The 16,718-nt window shown below is 45.8% G+C and overlaps 1 protein-coding gene across 3 annotated transcripts in view; it reads right to left on the reverse strand.

Annotated features, from left to right (window-relative positions):
- HHAT (hedgehog acyltransferase) overlaps window positions 1-16,718 on the reverse strand; it is a 354,392-nt gene that overhangs the window by 278,970 nt on the left and 58,704 nt on the right. For all 3 annotated transcript variants that reach the window (XM_030196099.1, XM_030196097.1, XM_030196098.1), the window contains exon 7: window positions 8,273-8,444. In XM_030196099.1, coding sequence (XP_030051959.1) covers window positions 8,273-8,444 — 172 coding nt within the window. The remainder of the gene's footprint in view (window positions 1-8,272; window positions 8,445-16,718) is intronic.

Consider the following 16,718-nt stretch of genomic DNA (forward strand, 5'->3'; position numbering starts at 1 on the left):
ATGAAGCATGCATTCCATGCAAAGCATTCACAGAAATATAGAACAGTAGGTACATACAAACTGAAATTGTATTAAAAGTCAGAAAAGAGTACTAGAAATGTCATAGGTTTTTCTTCATAAGTTACACTACTTTAGCAATCAATGATAACTTAAAATATTCTTCTCTGCTACTATCAATAATACTGTATCATAAAACAATTAATGGTATTTACTGCCATCCTATGGTCTTTTCTGGTAGTTCCACCATTGAAAACATCTTTGGAAGCAGTTAACAACGATGAATTAGCCTGCTTACTAATGTCAAGTAATTTTGGTATAAAATCTGAGAAGTGGTTAACAAAAATTGTGAGCCCGTGCACACATACTCACACATGAAGATAGATACAGATTTTTCTTTTACTTTTATCCTTTTCTAAACTGAAAACAATATATAAAACATCAACCAATCCTATCCAATACCCCCAAGCCTAAAAGCAATCATACACTCATTTTAGTATACTAAACTAAACGTGCCAATGTTGAAACATGGAATTTGATTTTTACCTTTAAAGGTTATTTAACAAGAAAAGAAAGGTGTCACAATTTTATATACAGGTACTTCCCCCTAATTCTACATCTTAGCAGCTAAATGTAAGCGTCATCCCCGGAATTCTATATATTGCAACATAAGTTGTGAACTCAAATCCAGTCGTATTCTGGATTTGTGTGTGCAACTTAATTAGTTAATAAACTAGTTATTGACACTAATTGGCATTAATTAGAACTTACACACAGAACTAAGCATATTCTATAATGTGATGATGTAAATTCTAAGTCGCATAGTTGAAAAGGGGGCGTGACCATAGGCGTGGAATGGTTGGGTCGTGGGCGTTTCTAAATTCTATACATGTGGTTATAGAATACAGTCTATGCCTAATTTAGGGGTCCTTTTACAAAGACGCACTGAAAAATGGCTTGCGGTAGTGTAGGCGCGGGTTTTGGGTGCACATCGATCCATTTTTTAGCGCACCTGTAAAAAAGGCCTCTTTTGTTTTGGGGCCAAAAATGGACATGCAGCAAAATCAAAATTGCTGCACGTCCATTTTGTGTCTGAGACCTTACTGCCAGCCATAGACCTCGTGGTAAAGAATTTGGGCAGTAAAGACCTGTGCGCATCCACTACGCGCACAAGAAAATAAAAAGTATTTTTCAGACGAGCGCCAAAATTGAAATTACCGCAAGTGCCATGTAGTAACCGGACAGTAACTCCAATTTGGCACGCGTTGGGCATGCATGGGCTTAGTAAAAGGGGCCCTAAGGCATTGGCATTTACACCACGTTTTACTTGACATAACTGCACGCAACTAAATTTAGTCACACGGACGGGTGCTCCGTGCATTTTACAAACCGCATAGACACTTAGACTTATTCTATAAAGTATGCCTAAATTTAGGCGTACTTTATAGAATACAATGGCGTATTTCGTTTCCGTTCCGATTTTTTGGCATGATATATAGAATCTGGCCTCATTTGCATACTCAGACTACTGAATACTCATACATGACAATGTTACAGGTTCACACATAAATGCTAGCTGGGTGCAAAGGTAACAATTCTATAAATTGGCACCATAAAGTAGACGCAACATAAAAGCTGCAATTCTGTAACAGCGCTTAGGTATGCCTAAGTCATTACAGAATACAGGCCTAAAGCAGCATCGGTGCACCAAATTTAGTTGCAGCCATTTATGTCAACTCAATGGCAGAAGCGGGCACACTGAAGCATACCAGGTCACAGGTGCAACCTATATTACTCTATAAGTTGCGAACGTCACTAGGCAAAACACCCATGACACACACATGCTCCACCCATGTTAATGCCCCCCATGCAGTCGAGCGTTAAGAGACTTAGGTGCACATTTTATAGAATAGCGCCTAGCATATACACATATACCCTGGGATCAGCAGCACTAATCGGCACTAATTAGAATTTATGTGCACTACTTGCTAAGCATGTTCTGTAATGTGGTGTGCGTACATTCTAAGTCATATAGTTGAAAAGTGAGCATGGTTATGGGAGTGGAATGGGCAGGTCGTGGGCGTTTCTAAAATCCATGCACGTTGTTACAGAATATATCCGCTCTGCGCCTAATTTAAGCATAAGGATTTACACCAGGTTTTAGTTGGCATAACTGACCACAACTAAATTTAGTCAAGCTGAGCAGCACTAAAGCGTTCTTTATGCTTTGATTTTCATACGGAAATCGAGGAGTGATACATAAAATCTAGCTCATAACGGATTAGATTCAGTAAATGGCCCCCAAATTTGGGCAAAAAAAGGCCAAACGGAGCACTATTCTATAAACACTTATAGAACAGTGCTTAGAGCTGATTTCCACACCAAACTTTAGGCATGAGGATTTACACCAATTGAAACCTGGTGTAAATCCTGGTGCATAAGTTAGGCATGGATCCCTGGTATTCTGTAATACTGACATATCTTAGTGAACACCTATAACCCACCTAAGCCCCTCCCATGGCCACACCCTTTTATGTTGCTTACAACAAAGATTTGCACACAGATTTTTATAGAATAGTGCTTAGCAAGATGAATGTGCAAATCCAGATTTCTGTCAATTAGCACCAATAATTGATTGTTAGCATCCAATTATTGGTGCTAGCCAATTTAATTGCGTGCTCATCTCAGAATAGCATGTAATTTTGTGGGTGTAAATTTGGGTGCCATAGATATAATGTAGGAGATAACTGCCATTTATGGGCACCAATGACACAATTAAGTGCTTTACAGTGGCGTTCCTAGGGGGGCTGACACCCGGGGCGGATCGCCGATGCGCCCCGCCCCCAGGGTGCAGCCCGACCCCCCCCCCCGGCAAAAGGACACCCCCCACCCTAGCGAAAGACCCCCCCCCGGATGCACGCCGCTGAGGGTGGTGCCGCGCGCCGGTCAGCTTCCTTCGTTTCCATGCTCCCTCTACCCCGGAACAGGTTACTTCCTGTTCCGGGGCAGAGGGAGCATGGAAACGAAGGAAGCTGACCGGCGCGTGGCACCCCCCCCCCCAGCGGCGTGCACCCGGGGCGGACCGCCCCCCCACCCTTTGGTACGCCACTGGTGCTTTATAAGGCAATCTGATTTACAATGGGCTGGAAAGAGCTTCAACAGCAACTTCAGTAGCTGGAACGTGAGGACAGTGTCTAGCAGACTTTTACGGTCTGTCTCCTGCAAATGACAAGACAGATTTGAATAGGCTGGAATGACCTTTGACAGCAACGCCAGCAGTTGGAACGTTAAGGGCAGACATCTACAGTTTATGTCCCAGAAATGCCAAACCATGATCGAATATTTTATATCACATTCATTGTTGATTTAATCATGAACTGATAACAAGTCTGATTGTTAGGCAGACTGGATGGATTGTTCAGGTCTTTATCTGCCATCATTTACTATGTTACTATTATTCTATAAATATGTGTGTGCTATTAGCATCTAAATTTTGGCACATCTTATAGAATTTCCCTTTAAGCAATCTACTATAATAAAAAAACATCTCCAACGTTCTGAAGCTGACTCCATGGCTTCAGTGAAGGGTTCGTAACATTCGTAAGTCTGTCTCGTAACATTCGTATCGTAAGTCTGTCACATCTCTCTCTGCCCCGCCCTCACGTCAAAACGTGATGACGTCGAGGGCGGGTAATCAGAAGGCAAGACTGAGGGAACGAACTCACCTTAAACGTTCTGAAGCTGACTCCGGGGACGGCCAGGGCTTTCAACAACGCTGTCGCTTCGACGGAACTAATCTGGGGACACAGTACAATCGCTGGGTGGCTGGAGGGGGGGCAGGGGACAGAGGAGAATCGCAGGGTGGCTGGAGAGGGGGCAGGGAACAGAGGAGAATCGCAGGGTGGCTGGAGGGGGGGCAGGGGACAGAGGAGAATCGCAGGGTGGCTGGAGGGGGGGCAGGGGACACAGGACAATCGCTGGGTGGCTGGAGGGGGTCAGGGGACACAGGACAATCGCTGGGTGGCTGGAGGGGGGGCAGGGCAGAGAGCACAATCGCCGGGGGGCTGGAGGGGGGTAGGGCAGAGAGCACAATCGCTGGGTGGCTGAAGGGGGGCAGAGGAGACAGCATAATTGCTGGGTGCTGGAGGGTGGGCAGGGGACAGAGGAGGCATATTAAATCTGGGCAATTATTTATCTGGGCTCCTCCTTATAAGCACCTCAGAGACATATGGTAAGAGCCTAGACACTGAGGTTCTATTACAGAATACTAGCGTAACCCACCTAATATTTACACACCTGAAGATAAATCCAGTGGTAGACCTGTTATAGCTACCGGTGCATAAATGCAGCAGGGATGTGAATAGTTTACAGAAAAGTTATGTGGTAACTGGGAGCTCTGCCCATGCTCCACCCATGTATATGCCCTCTCGTATTTACACATTATCCCCCAAATTCTGTACATGTTGCCCAAAGTCGGGCATGCATTTTTTGGGCACTGGTCAAAGATCTACATATAAACTAATTGGCTAAACAAGTGATAATTATTGGCATTAACAAGCCCTAACTGGCATGGATGAATAAGGAACATTCCCAGGATTTAGGTGTACATTTATAAAAATATGTGCATTTCTGTACCTGACAGAAGTTGAATGTGAGCATTTACAACAGCCTTTGACTGACTAAGTGCACGTACCAAACATTAGGCGCAAAATTGCACACTAAGCTAGTAATCTACAGTGGTGGAAATAAGTATTTGATCCCTTGCTGATTTTGTAAGTTTGCCCACTGACAAAGACATGAGCAGCCCATAATTGAAGGGTAGGTTATTGGTAACAGTGAGAGATAGCACATCACAAATTAAATCCGGAAAATCACATTGTGGAAAGTATATGAATTTATTTGCATTCTGCAGAGGGAAATAAGTATTTAATCCCTCTGGCAAACAAGACCTAATACTTGGTGGCAAAACCCTTGTTGGCAAGCACAGCGGTCAGACGTCTTCTGTAGTTGATGATGAGGTTTGCACACATGTCAGGAGGAATTTTGGTCCACTCCTCTTTGCAGATCATCTCTAAATCATTAAGAGTTCTGGGCTGTCGCTTGGCAACTCGCAGCTTCAGCTCCCTCCATAAGTTTTCAATGGGATTAAGGTCTGGTGACTGGCTAGGCCACTCCATGACCCTAATGTGCTTCTTCCTGAGCCACTCCTTTGTTGCCTTGGCTGTATGTTTTGGGTCATTGTCGTGCTGGAAGACCCAGCCACGACCCATTTTTAAGGCCCTGGCGGAGGGAAGGAGGTTGTCACTCAGAATTGTACGGTACATGGCCCCATCCATTCTCCCATTGATGCGGTGAAGTAGTCCTGTGCCCTTAGCAGAGAAACACCCCCAAAACATAACATTTCCACCTCCATGCTTGACAGTGGGGACGGTGTTCTTTGGGTCATAGGCAGCATTTCTCTTCCTCCAAACACGGCGAGTTGAGTTCATGCCAAAGAGCTCAATTTTTGTCTCATCTGACCACAGCACCTTCTCCCAATCACTCTCGGCATCATCCAGGTGTTCACTGGCAAACTTCAGACGGGCCGTCACATGTGCCTTCCAGAGCAGGGGGACCTTGCGGGCACTGCAGGATTGCAATCCGTTATGTCGTAATGTGTTACCAATGGTTTTCGTGGTGACAGTGGTCCCAGCTGCCTTGAGATCATTGACAAGTTCCCCCCTTGTAGTTGTAGGCTGATTTCTAACCTTCCTCATGATCAAGGATACCCCACGAGGTGAGATTTTGCGTGGAGCCCCAGATCTTTGTCGATTGACAGTCATTTTGTACTTCTTCCATTTTCTTACTATGGCACCAACAGTTGTCTCCTTCTCGCCCAGCGTCTTACTGATGGTTTTGTAGCCCATTCCAGCCTTGTGCAGGTGTATGATCTTGTCCCTGACATCCTTAGACAGCTCCTTGCTCTTGGCCATTTTGTAGAGGTTAGAGTCTGACTGATTCACTGAGTCTGTGGACAGGTGTCTTTCATACAGGTGACCATTGCCGACAGCTGTCTGTCATGCAGGTAACAAGTTGATTTGGAGCATCTACCTGGTCTGTAGGGGCCAGATCTCTTACTGGTTGGTGGGGGATCAAATACTTATTTCCCTCTGCAGAATGCAAATAAATTCATATACTTTCCACAATGTGATTTTCCGGATTTAATTTGTGATGTGCTATCTCTCACTGTTACCAATAACCTACCCTTCAATTATGGGCTGCTCATGTCTTTGTCAGTGGGCAAACTTACAAAATCAGCAAGGGATCAAATACTTATTTCCACCACTGTATATAGACAGTTCTGCGTGGAACTGCCTATATAGAATTTGCGCTTAGTGGTCTTCATCCCAACATCTTTTTTTTTTTGTTGTTGTTACATTTGTACCCCGCACTTTCCCACTCATGGCAGTTTCAATGCGGCTTACATGGGGCAATGGATGGTTAAGTGACTTGCCCAGGGTCACAAGGAGCTGCCTGTGCCTGAAGTGGGAATCAAACTCAGTTCCTCAGTTCCCCAGGACCAAAGTCCACCACCCTAACCACTAGGCCACTCCTCCACTCTAACTTTGGGTGGCCTTTACTGAATTCACCTCTATGTAGGTTGACTTGCCTTTATAGAATAATGTTTAGCTACCTTGCTGGCACTTTTATGAGCAAGTGTACACTTATGCACATGAACTAGTTATCTAGACATTTATGCACACAAGGGGGCTCACTTTCAAAGCACTTAGACTTAAAAAGTTCCACAGGTTACTATTGGGCTCATTTTCATAAGAGAAAAATGTCTAATAAGTGGCATAAAGCAGCATTTGGACGTTTTTCTCACAAAAAAACATCCAAATCAGTATTTTCAAAACCTATTTTTAGACATTTTTCTATGAAATCCATCAGAAGTACCGCTAAATCTCAAGGGGACATTTCAGGGCGGGACTTGGGCGTTCCTAAGACTTAGATGTTTTTCAGCCATAATGGAACAAAACAATAATGTCCAGGACTAAAACTAAGACATTTTGAGCTAGACCTGTTTTTATAACGAATAAGGCACAAAAGGGTGCCCTAAATAACCACTGGAGGTAATCAGGGGTGACCTCCCCTTATTCCCCTAGAGGTCACTAACCTCCTCCCACCCCCAAAAATCTGATGAAAAACATTACTTGCCAGCCTCTACGCCAACCTCAGATGTTATACTCATGTCCATTAGAATAGCATGCAGCTATCTGGAGTAGTCTAGTAGTGGTGCCGTGCACTGCAGACAGGTGAACCCAGGCTCCTATCTCCCGCTACCTGTTACACTCATGGAGGAAACTGAGCCCTCCAAAACTCACCAGAAACCCACTGTACCCATCTATAGGTGCCCCCTTCACCTGTAAGGGCTATGGTAGCGGTGTACAGTTGGGGGTAGTGGGTTTGGGGGGGCTCAGCAGACAAGGTAAGGGAGCAATGGTGAGATGTGTACCTGGGAGCTTTTTATTTAGTCCACTGCAGTGCCCCCTAGGGTGCCCTATTGCTGTCTTGGGATGTCAGGGGGACCAGTCTACTAAAAAATGCTAGCTCCTCCTACATCCCAATGGCTTGACTTTGTGCGTTTTGCACTTGGGCGTTTTATTTTTGAAAATGGACAACAAAAAAAAAGTCCAAATCACAAAACAGTATTTTCGAAAAAAAAAAAAAAAAAAAAAGACAGACATTTTTCTTTTTCAAAAATGACCTCCTTTCCTATTTAGATTCTGGACGTTTTCTACCATGCACCATGCTTTTCTTGCTATGAAACTTGTTTTCACTAGATGTTCATAGTACAGTTAACTATTTACTCTTTTGGGGAAAAAACTGACAGATTGGCTTTTTACTCAGTAGATCTACTGGTACAACATTTGGCATCTGCAATTTATTTTGTGAAAAAAGCCATTAACCAAACCCAGACTGAACTTCTATATTGATTAAACCTGTCATAGGCTTGAGAAATATTTGAAGGATCAGCAGATCATTTTAAAAATAATTTTATATCATTAAGTATTAAACCATATAAATAAAGGCCATTTTATTTGATTTGCATTGTTTTATGCATATTGTTTTATTGTTCACCACTTTATGCGAGTTATCAAATGAAAGTAGTAAAAGACGAAGAACAAAACTTACTCCTACTGTTTCTCTCTCTGCAATTTTCCCCACATACCAAAAGATGACCAAAACCTGAAACAAACATTTAGACAATCAAAGAAATATATTTTACACTGACCTAAGGTCCAATAGGATACTTCACTCAAAATTGGATAGCTGCTGTAGATGGCATGCATGTACATGAGATGAATCATCAACTCTGCCAAACACCACCAAAAGAAAATACGGCCAATACCCGAGGCCAAAGTGAAAACATCTGCTCTCAAAGTCCTGGTTTTCTGATTCAGCATCTAAACCAACAAAACAAAGCAAGACATTAGATTTATCATGCTTATTAAATGCACACAATCCTATAATCTCTATATATAAAAGGCAACCCCAACGTTCTAATGAAGCCTCCACGGAAGTTGAGACGCCCGAGATATCCGGTGTGCCCATGAGTGTCTGCACCACCCTCGCGTCAAAACGTGATCACATCGAGGGTGGAGCAATGATACTCGAGGGCCGAAATGGAAACGGCACAGGCACAGCAAAAAAAAAAACCCTCCCCACACAGAGCGAACCACGAACAACGTCCAACGGTCACAAGGAGGCAGGCAAGCAGCTCGGAGGGATGGAGGGAGGGGGCCCCTACCATTATAGAACCTTGCTAGCGCCCGTTTCATTGCGCTCAGAAATGGGCCTTTTTTCCTAGTCTTTTATAATCTGGAAATTAAGAAAAAAGGCAATTTTTTTTTATTTGAAGTCATGGTAATTCACACTAATATGTTTATAATGCTAGAAAATAAGGGCACACCTTTTAATTGTTGAAGAGAGAAACAGGTCTCCCTAACGGTCCTTTCAGGGTGAAAAGGACAAATTATGTCTTGTCTTATAATTTTCTTTCCTTTAGTTCTACCAGACCAAAGCAAACTAATGGCTTAAGAACAACCATAAAAAAGGAACTGCATCAAGGTTCAGGGATAAAGGTAACATGCAAAGCCAAAGAAGAACCATGAACCCGTGACCCAAGGCACAGGACACAAGCTTTGTAGAGGAACAGAAAGCCACAAAACCTGAGAGGTCGTTAGATGTGTAAATTAGAGTACCAAAAACACAACTAATGCAAATCCAACATAGTGACTTAATTAAAAAAAAAAAAAAGTCCAACCATGGAAGGTCTAGAGAACCAAAGGAGTGCCAAATGTTGCAGCTAGAACAGACAGAGTGTGGAAACGATAGTGTTGGATCATACCTTTCAGCTGAGGAATAAAATGGCAAACCCATTCACACTTACTGTGTTACTTAAAAATTGAAACAAAGAGATAGGAGAATATACTCAATTACAATACTATGGGAACCTAAAAAAACTCCCAAGGAACAGCCAGTGAGGTAAGTAAAAAGGAGCTACCCCAACAGCTGAAACATACGTAATACCGGGGGAGGGGGCGGGGGGGAACCACCTGCAAGACCCAAGAAGGGGGGAAACAAGCACCGTACTCCAAGTCCTAATGTATGAAGCTAGAGCAGGATATACTGGAAGAGGCCAAATTCAGTGGATGCCATCCCCTGACACCAACAGGCTCATTTTCGAAAGAGAAGAGCATCCAAAAAGCGACACATAAGGCACATGGGCATCACCGTGAAAGAAGGTCGCCCAAATCCAATAATCGAAACAGGGCTGTAAGGATGTCCTCAGCGCGAAGACGCCCATCTATGGTCGTCCCCACAGGGGGCGTATTAGGGGCGGCGTTACGAGATGGGCGCCCCCAACGTATAACGGCTAGCGAAATGCTTTCGCATGGGCAGGAACATGGACATCCTTAGTTAGACCTGAAATAAAAGCGACCAGGGTAAGGGGGAAGTTGTCTTTAGACCCATTAGCGATTTTGTGCAGTTGGAGAGTGGCGAGAGCGTTGTTTGGAGAGAAAGCCAAGAGTTTGTTGAGTACCTGTTACCTTTGTCTGTGTGCCGTAGTCAGAACATTTTCACCCTCACCTGCCTCATTTGTGTTTTACCTTTTCAGCTTTCCCTACCCCTTCTTGCCCCCAAACCCAGACAACACTACTCCTTCCTCTATCTCCCCCATCCCCTCTCCCTCTCCATTCACTGTCCCCAAGTTCATATTTCATTCCTTTACCTGTTTGTAGTCTCTGCTCAAGTGGTTAGAGGGTGTAGCAGTAGAGTTTGTGGTGGGTCAGAGAGTGCTTCTAGTGTGTCTCTGCTGTGTTTTTGGTTGGTGGGAGAGTGAGTGTCAGTTTCTGTTTGTTGCTGCTGTGTTTCACCAAGTTGGTAAGGAGAGGTGAGCACTGGTGGCACTGCATTGCACCTGTAGTGTGGGGAAATGGAGGCACTAAATGCACAGGTGGCTTATATGTTGGAGCATAGGCGCCTGGTATAAGAAGCTTGGAGAGGCTAAGCCTTCCCTGCTGTGCTCTGAGAGGTTTAAATTGTTGATTTACCTCCATCCTCAAAGCAGGAGCTGCAGTGAAAGCCCTCTAGCCTTGTGTAACCAGTTGTAGAAATTGGTTTATGGTTTGTTTACCTTACTGCTGGGAGTGCAGGGGGGGTTGGCTGGAGGTGTCCTGGGTTGCCAGGGAGATATTTAACGAGGATGACTTCCTGACCTGCACTGATGACAGATAGCAGCAGAATCGGATACTATGCCAGCATGATCAGAAAAAGTCACCACTTTGAGAATCAGGTGCTCAACATTAAAAGTTTATATTTATTTACTTATTTATGGCATTTTATCCCACATTAAACATGAATTAAGGTGTTTTGTGGCTCTACATGAGAATTGTGATGATATGATCCCTTGTTTCATATTGTTGACGGTCTGCATTTTCTGTATGGGTGGTATATTGGTGTATTAGGTTTCTGCTCAGTGTAATATTTATGGTACAGTAAGGTTCTGAGTGTGTTTTTGCACAAAGTTGTGCATAGTGTTTTGCAGTTGAGCGATTGTGCTTAGAATATGCTTTGAGCAACCACTTTATTCTTTGACATAAAATACATATGCAATATCTAAATTTAATAAAAGGTATTAATTTTGACTTTTATTTTTATTTATTTTTTCTGTATGTTAGCAGACAATTATGGATTTAAGCTCCACCCTTGGCCCCACCCCTACCACGCCCCCTTTAGCCTCCCCAAACAGTTGGGCCACCGACCGCCTTTGTGTTGGAGGAAGAGGGGAGGCATCACAGGAGGTACTCATGCCCCACAGTTTTCAGGCCCCACAGCAGTTTCCTAGACCTCACTGACCTGCAGTGTCTCACTAGGTACCGCTTTGATAGGGCTGCCATTCAGCACCTTTGTGACCAGCTCAAACCCCTCCTGCAGCCCAGGACCTGTAGGAACAACCCCAACCCTATGCACCTAAAGATCACTGCTTCTCTATCTTTTCTGGCCACTGGGAGTTTCCAGTCTGTCCTATCTGTGAACACGGGTCTCACCCAGGCTTCCATTTCTAACTGCCTCACCCAGTTCCTTGATGCCTTCCTTACCCACACCTCTGAGTACATCACCTTCCCCTCCACCGGGCAACCCTCAGCATTGTCTCCCTCCAGCTCACTCCATAGCCCACTATTCCCCACCACCACCTCCACAAGGTACCCACTCCAAACAATACACACACATCTTTCTCATCCTGCTTCTCCCCAAAGGTGACAGAGGCTACCCACAGCGGAGTTGGCTCATGACCCCCATAATGCAACCACAAACAGGGTCAGAGGAGAACTACAACAGTAGACATCGGACCACCTGTGGTATCATTGAGCGCACCTTTGGATAACTTAAGAACAGGTTCCGATGTCTGGACCGTTCTGGAGGAGGAGCTCCTGAACAGCCCCCCCAAAAGGTGGCAAAGTTATGCCCGGCCTGCTGCCTGCTACGTATTTGGCAATGCGCAGAGGACAGGCCCTCCCAGAAAAGCCACAGCCACCACAGCAGCAAGCCCCAGATGAACAGGATGAGAAGCCCCCTCCACCTCCCGCCCACAGAGCAGAGCGCACACCTGCTGGGGGTCAGAGCCAGGCAAAGACTGATCGAGACAAGCTTTGTGTGAGAGTAAGTTGACATTTATTTCTACCACATAGTATTTACACACCACCACCACCACCCCCTCCCACCTCCATCACCTGCTCTGTGCATATTTCCCTCCCTCCCTCCAACCCTCACCCCCACCCCCCTAGCATGTCCCATCAATTTCCACGCCCCCTCCCCTGTCCCCTCCTACCCCTCCCACCGTGTTCCTTTACAGCTGGTGCTGCAGGGGAACTCTGTTGAAAGTCCTCCTCTGATGAGCTCCCACTGTCCTCCTCTGTGTCCACAAGGCAGCCTGCTGCCTTGGCTGCCCTGTCGAAGTCCAGCCATCTTGTGGCCTGTGGCTTGCCCTGCAACCTGGGCACAAGACCCAGAAGGGGAGCTGGTGTGGTGGCTGCTAGACCAGTGGCTGGGGAGGCTGAGGATCTCAAGCTCCTCTTCTTAGCGGGTGGTTGCTGTGCAGTGATGGAAGTAGATGCCACTTGTTGCTGCATCAGGGCTGTACTAGGTGCTTTCAGGTCACGGCTTAGGCCCTCGATGCTGTGCTCCAGCCAGTGGAGCTTCTGTACCACTTCACGTTGGGCCTGTACCGCTTCCCATTGCACCTGCAGCGTTTCCCCCGTTGCAGCTCCAATTTCTGGCGCCGGTAATCTTCCATATGCACATTCTGGACCAGCAATTGAGTGGCGAGGCGCAGTAGCTACCTCCTCTGGCTGGACAGCCTTTGCTGAGGAGGTGCCCCCCCCCCCTTCTGCATATTCTTCTTCTTGCCTCTGCTGCAGGTGGTGGAGGGAGAGCCAGCGCTGCTGCTGCTGGGTCCTGTGGTTCCACCCCATGGTCCTGTGTGCTTTCTTGTGCAGGTCCACTGGTTTGCTGTTCTGTGTGCTGGGGCTGGTGGCCACTAGGGCCAGCTTCTTCCTCTGACTGGCTGTCATCACCTGCATAGCAAAAGGGGAGGAAGTGTGTTGGTCAAAATAACCTACTTTTGTTTTTCAGCATTCATATACATAGCCCCACACGCAAAGACCCAGCAAAGAGTTGGTGAGGAATGGGATTGGTAGGCAAGACACAGATGTCATTGTACATGGTACAGAGCTGGAGACGAGGAGCGCAGTGTACTACAGAGACTGATGTGCAAGAGAGCCACACAGGCAGGTGGGTAGACATCGAACTATGGAAGGAGTGCAGAGGACGCAGTGGCTACAGCACAGAGGTGTGGGAAGGAGATAAGCAGAGTTTGGGGATGGGAAAAGGAGGGAGTGGGGAAGGCCCCCAAAGCTGTGAAACAGTGGTAACCTACACACACATTGCTGGAAATCCTCCCCCCCCCCCCCCCCCCCCCCACTACTCCCTATGTCATGGTCTGTAATGAATAGTGATTTGTATTGTATGTGGTGTTCTCATCCCTTCCCCTACTGAGGAGCACCACACTATCCCCCACTTGTGTAAAACACAGTGTAGTACAGCACAACAGATACCCCAGCTTCCTAATGGTCAACCTACCTGAGCCCTCAGGCTGTGCTGATGTGTCAAGGGACTCAATGCCGTGGATCCCCTCCTGGGGCAAGAGCCCATGAATGATGCGCTCGATGGGGGTCAAGTTAGCGGTGTCATCTGCTGGGGGGTTGGCACCAGCCTTCCTCCTGACATCACGCCTCAGGCGTCGCAACTTCCGTTTGCAGTTTTCCACATCCCTGCCACAGTGGAAGACTGCGTTGAGCCGGTCCCTTACTGCCTCCCATTCTCTCTGCTTCATTGTAGCAGCCAGCCTCTGGCTCGTGGGAGCGAAGAGATGCGTGTGCCTCCTCTGGATGTCCTGAACCAGCAGTTCAATTTCAGGGTCGCTGAAATTACCGTTGCGGGTGGGTGGTTGCTTTGGAGCCATCGTACCAATGCGATGCAAAGAATCAAAAATACAGAGAAGGGCGCTTAAATACTCTCCCAGGGATGCCCATGTAACAACGCGATGGGCGTCCCTGAGATGAGCATCCTAATTTCGATTGACAAAATCCCTAAACGTACCCAGCTGCTCTGTGTTTTGGGCATCCTCATTTTGATTATGGGTGATAATGATAAACGTCCCCAGCTGCTCTTCCCATTTGGAAGTTTGCATTCCCTTTATTGGCGCCTCTTTAAAACGGCTTTCTCTCTGCTTGCACTTTAGAGGTTTTTCTTTAGATTATGAGGTGGTATTTCAAAGCGTTTTTGCTTCAGTTATAGTAAGCCTTGTTTTTGCCACTGTATGCTTTTGTACAACTGTTTGTTTTGTTGGTTTTTTTTTTGGGGGGGGGGGGGGGATTTTTTTGCCAGTTCTTGAAAGATAACTGGTATGTGGACTTTGTACCTTTCCTTTCCAAAAGTTTCAGACTGGGTGTTAGCTGGTAGCTTAGCATATAGTCTACATTTTCTACATCTGACCAACTCTCCATTCTCTACCCTCCAGGAGCTCTTTGCTATGTGTGATGTGCTCCCTCACTTCCCCCCATTCTCTCTCTCCTTTGTTGAAGCAGGCAGCCTCTGGTCCCCTGGAGCCAACAGATTCTTGCACCACAAGTTCAAGGTAAAATTCAAGGTAAGCTCATACTTCTCAGCCACCTCTTCCCTTTCTGCTATGTAGGTGCTAAACAAACACTTCTTGCATCTTGCAGGACAGCTGGTCAACAGGATTGCAAGAGACAGCAGTGGACTGTAATACTCTGCACTCTGAGAACCATGATTGTTTCTACCCAATTCATTGTACAGATGTCTTGTTCTCTATTGGACACATTCAGTTGTGGCTGCCTGTGGGGTGGGGGAGGGGAAGAGGCCCTGAGAATGGATGTGTGCATCCCTCATGGTCAAGGGCTCCCCATTCTCTGTATGTTCTCTGCATTCAAATCTTACCTCTATTTTCACCAGGTTCACGGGTATCCACAGCTGGTAGTTTTTCTCCCGCTTTGCACCTCATGTGTCTCCCCGCTAGGTTCCATCCTTCTTTATGTGGTGAACCCCAGTCCCCTTTTATGAAGTGTCCACCCATTCTCAAGGTTGATGGGGGTGGGGAGGAGGGAAGCATATATATGCACTGAATGTCTTTCCACATTATTCAACACAGTCCTACAATCCTCCATAGTTATGGAACAACAACATTTCTAAATTCTATCCTGCAAACTATTTTCAAGGTGGCCGCAGGTGTGTGCCTACCACGGCCTTGAGCCCTTAAGTCATGGTGAGGGAGAGGGGTTCTGGTTACAGTTCCTATTCTAAATTAACTGCAGGTGGCTACAGCCCAGTGCCTATATAATTCCCCTAGCCTGTGCCCTTCTGTACCTGATGTATTATATTGCAATTGTGATGAAGTAAACATCCATCTAATGTTTTTACCATTGTTTTCCCTTTTCTCCTCAGCACTATATACCATTGCTGATACATTCAATGTGAAAAGATGGCCCAGCTGTTTCTAGCTCCTTCCTCGCCCTCACCAATGCGGTTTGGTTGTGGGTAAGGGTGTCTGGTGATCAGAGAGCAAACATCGTCTATGTGCTACCTATGGTTATCTACAAGTTTCTACTTGGCAGATCACTAGTGCTAGACAACATACCTATTATTTACACAACATGATCACATCACACCATTTTTACAAAAACATTTGTGACCAGTTCAATACAAGGCTAAATTTAAAACTCTATGTCTGATCTGCAAGGCCCTGAAAGGAAATGGCCCCAAGTATCTGAAGAATAGTCTGTTCCCTTCTCCACTACTGCCAACTCCAGACTTCGCGCCTTCTGTCTCGCTGCACCCTACGCCTGGAATAAACTTCCTGAGCCCCTACGTCTTGCCCCTTCCTTGGCCACCTTTAAATCTAGACTGAAAGCCCACCTTTAACATTGCTTTTGACTCATAACCACTTGTAACCACTCGCCTCCACCTACCCTCCTCTCCTCCTTCCTGTACACATTAATTGATTTAATTTGCTTACTTTATTTTTGTCTAATAGATTGCAAGCTCTTTGAGCAGGGACTATCTTTCTTCTATGTTTGTGCAGAGCTGCGTACGCCTTGCAGCGCTATAGAAATGCTAAATAGTAGTAGCAGTAGTAATAGGATGATCCTCCATATACTGCCAAGGACACTAAGGTCCTCCCAAGGACTTTCACTAACTACACCCTCTCCAAAAGACATTACACGATGTGATACCCGCAAGCGAGCCTTCTCCGGAGTAGACCCCACACTCTGGAATGCATTGCCTGAAAGGCTCCACTTCACACAAGACTTATCTCTACTTCAGGAAGCAGGTGAAAGCTTGGCTCTTCAAACAAGCCTTTAATGGAAGAAGTAACTAACTTGTTAGTCTCACTCACACACACACAAGGACTGACTCAGGCTGTACATACTGCAGCGGGACATGTTTATCCACTCCTAGCCTAACTGAGATACTATTTAACCATTTCTCTGACCTCATGTGCAACTTTCTTCAGTCACCTTACTTTCAAATTCTTCCTACTTTCTTACTCATCTATATGTTACAACTTTGCCTTACCCTTCACTACCGCATTGCAA

Source organism: Microcaecilia unicolor, chromosome 3 (assembly GCF_901765095.1).
Source record: "Microcaecilia unicolor chromosome 3, aMicUni1.1, whole genome shotgun sequence".
Classification (NCBI taxonomy): Eukaryota; Metazoa; Chordata; class Amphibia; order Gymnophiona; family Siphonopidae; genus Microcaecilia; species Microcaecilia unicolor.